Source organism: Schistosoma mansoni, chromosome 1 (genome assembly GCF_000237925.1).
Source record: "Schistosoma mansoni strain Puerto Rico chromosome 1, complete genome".
Lineage (NCBI taxonomy): Eukaryota > Metazoa > Platyhelminthes > Trematoda > Strigeidida > Schistosomatidae > Schistosoma > Schistosoma mansoni.
In genome coordinates, this window is record NC_031495.1 from 15,487,396 (window position 1) to 15,493,303 (window position 5,908).

Here is a 5,908-nt window from a genome sequence, read left to right on the forward strand (position 1 = left end):
TCCATTTATCTTTTGCATAGCTATATTCATACTTACTATGTGATTCCAACTTGATTATCATATCACAATTGTTGTGTACTGTTTATCATTTACTGCTCATATTCAAATTGATTTAAATGTTTAAATTGTTGTTATTCATGAACAGCACCACATCTCCACTTTTTATTATACTATATCGGTGGTACTCTATTGATTTCGACCATCAGAGTTTAGTCAAAGGGTCATAGGTTCTTCAATATTGTTCCATCTACTAGGAGTTTGTTATGACTACCATTATCTGTCAAGTATGAAAGTGTTGCATATAGCTCTCAGTATACAATTTTGTATTTTTATTATTTATTCACGTTACTGTTTTATGTCTCAGAAAACTAGGAAACTTTTGAAGGTGTTTTGTTCTTTGATCTGGATAGTTTAGTCGTGAAGCTTTCATTATCATTCTAGGAAATATCATCAGCAATTACTGTGTGATATTTCGTGAATACTTTTATTATGAATGCATACTGCGGGATATCAGTGAAGATGCTCTTATTTAAGTGCTGTCATAATACACAATTTTCTCGGCTTTCCCAGCCCTGGTAAATGTAAATGGTTAATTGTACTGAATTACCGTCCCATTTTGTTACTAAAATGAAACATGAAGTGCTGACAAAGTCCCAACAACCGGCATTTTCATGAAGTTGTGCATGACTTTTCCCGACATTTAACACAAAAAATGTCTCACCACTTCTGGAAGAGTTATCGCAGCTACTTAAGCTGTAACTGTATTCTATGCCACTGAACATTGCCATCTTGTTAGCTCATTGGTACCGATGATGCTAAGTGCATTTATGTGACATAGCAGCATCTGATTTTTGTTAATGATAGGGAGTCTTCCTTGTAACCAAGCGGCTTGTGAATGCTCACTTCAACTAAATGTATAAACATGTGTATATATTGAAACCAACATACCTTCGTTTTGATTAACGTAGGGATTTTTAAACCGTGTGATTATATCTGCAATATGTTTGTTTTCCGACAAATTGTATATGCTAACTGAATAGGTTAGTTGTCATTGTATGACTGATCTACTATTAAGCATAGTAAAGAAAAACTGGTACCATGTCATTTAGAGTTGTGTTCACTTCCAACTTACTGGTAAAGTTAAATTCTCGATACAAACTGGAAGACAATACTTGTTCTTATTGCTTTATATGAGTCAGGACGTTAAATGATCTATCTTCTTTTTGAAGGCTGTAGCGTTTATCGATACTTCGTCCATCAACCTATTATGTGGTTAAAGTTTCCTGTAGCATAAATACAATATGCTAGAAGAAATTCCTCTGTGTATACTTAAATCTGACAAGTCTGAGCTACAAATCATGGCACTATAATTAGTCTTATCATGTTAAATCAAGAGAAATAATCTTACCTGTTGTTCACTTTCTTCCTTAAACATGGTAAAATCATCCACTTTGCGAAAAGTATACATTAGCTGTTTACTAAGTGAAACGTACAGCCTGCATGTATAGGAGCTTAAAGTATCTAGTGATTTTTAATCGATTCTCCTCAGTTTGTCAAAATCATACTACTTAACAATAATCTTAGTAAAAATGCTGGTTACTCTGAAACTAGTGTCTCTGTGACTATCAAAATCATACAAATCCTATCTGCCACTGGTCTCCTTGGGTAAGTGTACGGACAACCAATAACTCAAAGACTTATTGTGTAACTTCGTCGATATATCACTTGGTAAATTATTGAGTAAACAGTTTGGAAAGTCTCCATAACATTGCTTAAATAAATAATCGTGCTATGACTGCTAACCAGCTTCAAAATAGATTTGAAGTTACGGAAAAAAAACAAGCTGTAGTGTCAAACAAATAGAATGTAAATGAAATAGCTAATCGGTGATATTGAATTAGAATCGTAAATTAACTGAAGTTTAGAATGTGGATTATTGAATTCTGACTCCATGGCATGAGAGTATCGCGCTCCTCAGAAAACCTGAAGGTTAAGGATTCGATCAGATGGATATACATTGCTGTGTAATAATTCCAAACCAGAACAAAGAGTCGTTAAATACTTCCTGGTTCTCAATGGTTCGACTGATTTTAACTGGCAATTACGATTACCCTCCACACATATCAGTTTCCAAATACTTACTCCTCTACAGAGTTCATTATTTAACTTATGATCCAACCCCTGTATATTTCTATCCAAATAAATAGGTTAACACAATATAAAACGATAATCGGAATATTTATTTTTTTGTTCCAATAAAATTCCCTGATAAAGATTACTTGATTAAAGTAACAGATTATGAGTTAATTTTAAACAACAGGATGGAAAAGAAAATTGGCTAAAAACAAACAAAAGAAAGTTCAATATATATATTGAATAATGATAATAATAGTAGTATAAGTATAAGCCCAGCATGTATAGATTAAATGATGCACATGAAGTAATAACAAGATATACTTCAAATAACACACATCTGTATGGTAGTATAGTTAACTATATCCATATAAATTTTTAATCCTCATGAATACTTACATGATTCACCATAGAAATAGAAAAAAAACTGGGGGGCGAGGAGAAATTAAGTTGAAACACTTCTTTACTTCATCAAAATAAAATATTCACTTAGCTGTTTTATTGAATAAGTATAAAAGCTGCCATTTTTTTTCTTACATCTAAATGATATAACCACACCGGGGTTTTCACATTTTTTTTCTGTATTTGTTCTCTTGTTGCACACAAAAAGAAAATGGACGATAATAAATATATATAATTTGAAAAGTATATTACTTATTTCATAAAAACCTGAGATTTATAATTGCACACAATAATATTGATTATTAATAAATGTCTCATGGATTTTTTTTTAGATTCATGTCAAGTTCCTTTTTTTGTTTTAATATTATGATGTAACTCATTGGAAATTATCTTGGATTCAAATGATGTAATTCATTTAATTGAAATAATTGTATATATAAATTAGAAAATGGTAAATAATGATTTTCATGTTTAAGTATTTTTATGATTTCTTGATGTTCTTTATTCATTCTATCTAAATTATGTTTAATAGAGATTATTTTATAGAAACGTTTCTCTGAATTGAATTGATCTAAAATAGAAAGGGAAATTCTTTTATAGTGAATATATATACATATATAATGAGAAACAGACAAAATTAATTCATAGAAATACAAAGTCTTACTCATTTTTTTTGATTATTATTGTTCATTTTTGATACTCATATCTTGATCGTTGATGCTACCTTGACGTGTGAGTCGGAGTTCTACTCGAGTTCGTTTCTTTAGATCCTACTATGTTCATAACTAACCAATCAAATCACATGAATATTGGTACAAAGGGGCACCAGATACAAATGCGACACACAAATCTCATTTGATTTATGTGAGGGCTGTGATACTGCCCGGGTGCCCAGACTGAAGCAGGTGGTTTTCTTAGGGGGCCACAACCCGAGCCTCCGACCTAAAGATCTGATCCACAAGGCAGTGAAGCATCGTAAGGAGATGCAGTCTCATGGTAACCGGTGACCAACGATTGATTCATACTGATACGTCTCGTCAATTGAACGCTATATTCGTTTCCTAAGCTATTCTGGTAACCCACAGGCTAGAACTACTCAGCAACTTGAACACCAGAGAGAAGGCGCAAGTATGAGAGAAACACTTTATTCCAGGGTTCAATCCTGTACAGAAAATTATGGGTATTTATAGATGTTAGCGTATGTTAAATCAACATCATATTTCAGCCAATCCATTAACGACCAATAGTAGCACGCCACGTTGGAACTCTAGAATGTTCCATCGTACTCTAATTGGCTGGGGCTCTTCGGCCCTTTTTTGGGCCTTTGGAGGCTCCGTTGAAGTTCTCCGGAAGCCGACTCAACACATACGTCATTTGTTCCCTCAGGATACTGGAGCCCATGTGCACCATTGATTTGGAATCAGGGTTTTCCAACTCCCCTAGGTGGACTTTCCGTGTCCACCAACCCGATTAAAGCGCCGGACATTCGCTTTTCGTCCTCTTAATTTCGTAAACCAATCAAATCACTGCTTAAACGCCCATCACGTCAACCTGGTTTGATATGTTTGTAGACTATCCCTGTTACATGTGACCTGCCAATTGAAGGAGTGTGTGACTGCAACTCATTTTTTTTTCTTTATTCATTGCCATAAGACACACAATACTGGCTGAAACAGATAAAGTTAAAAGCCAAGTTGTTCTTGTTCTGACTACAGCTTTCACATAGATTCTGGGTTGTCAGTATCGCGTTTACAGTTGTGGTAGATTATCTGTAGGACAAACTAAACCCTAAATCAGACACGTCGATTAGAGGGCGGTAAGACTGGAAGCATTAAAACCAAAGTTCTAAAGGCGAAGTTATATTGACGACTATCAAGGGATATAACGGCAGTAACGTGTATCCCTCGAGAAACCAGTATCTGCAGTGATGCTGGCTTCTTCAATGGAAGAAAGGGTTGAAAATAGTCTTTCCTACAACTAACACACCTCAACTTGCTCCAAAGGTTTTCACCCCAGTGGTAATGTCTGAAAAACTACTCATAAAAAGTGCATGTGTAATCAGCTTGTCCCTGAGTTATGTGGTCACTCGCTCAGGTCTTCATGACGATTCTCAATCCAATTTCCTTTCCACTTCACTCAAGAAGTGCCATTCCACAGTGTAAGGGAGTAGGAGAAGTTACAACTACCTACGATACCTCTGAGAATTCTCAAGACCACCTGAACATTCATGTGACTGTAACAGGTAGTTTGATTTCGTCGCTGATTAACTTTTTACAGTCATCCAAGTTAAACGTTCCTTCACGAGGTATGATTGTTGTTATGATTGACTTTCGATGAAATTTCTAGGTTGACATTGAGATGACCAAATCTACAATTCGCTCATATAACTAACTTCCAAACACCAAACAAACAGATTTTAGGATAAAACAACTTCTATTCAACTAGGGAAGTAAACCTATTAGTTATATACAAAATATTTAACCTAGATAGGGTAACAACTAGTTACTTCTCATATAACAACCAACTGATCAGTGGTGAAAATAAAAATTCATAAACGACAACAACAAAATATAAATTTATTCCCTATATGTTAAGTTTGATTGATTTTCCATAATTCAAAGGTACACCGTTAATTCATTTATTCTGTCACAATTACAGTATAATAAGAACGAAATAGTAGGCATTAATTTGTAAAAAAAACGTCACATATATATTCATGTCATACTTGTCTAAATCAGTAAACGTTTGTTAAATGTTCCTACTGGATAAATCTAATTAATATTGGAATGAATCATTTTTTCCATTATGTTTTCTAATTCTATACAAACAAACATTAACAATAAATTCACTTAGTATTGTTTGTTTGAATCTTCCCATTGATACTTAAAACTGCAACTGGTCAGTCCGAATTGGCATATATGCATACTGTGCGTATTGCCTCGATATAGCCTTAATTCATAATCATTATAAGCAAAGATGGATAGTGGCTAGCAGTGGAATCCAGGACGAAACGCTTACAAACATTAACAATGTTCAATTTTCACAATTATTTTAATAGTTTACCCATCATTTATTTTCTTTTATTCATAGTTTAATCCTAATCATTTCCCATTGTTATTGAAGTTTAGCTACTAAGATGATCATTTTATGAAAAGTTTAATTCTAAATTTTTATGAATAAATACTACTGTATTTTTATTACTGAAAAAAGAAAGAAAATAATAAGATCACAAGGGGTTTTTGTGGATATTATAGTAATTTTAATAGTTGAGATCATGAGTCAATTGAAGCTAGACCATCATGGAAAACCTGGAAGCACTGGAAGGTCGTTTCGTTCTATTGTGGAACTCCTGAGCGAGACGGGATCGTGGATG

At 33.8% G+C, this 5,908-nt stretch overlaps 1 protein-coding gene across 1 annotated transcript in view; it reads right to left on the reverse strand.

Moving 5' to 3' along the window:
• Positions 1 to 2,921: 2,921 nt before the first annotated feature.
• Positions 2,922 to 5,908, reverse strand: part of Smp_034860 (putative nuclear receptor) — a gene marked incomplete at both ends in the record, with an annotated part of 32,047 nt that continues 29,060 nt past the window's right edge. The window contains one exon of the mRNA XM_018793412.1: positions 2,922 to 3,106. Within this exon, the coding sequence (XP_018647927.1) occupies positions 2,922 to 3,106 (185 nt within the window). The remainder of the gene's footprint in view (positions 3,107 to 5,908) is intronic.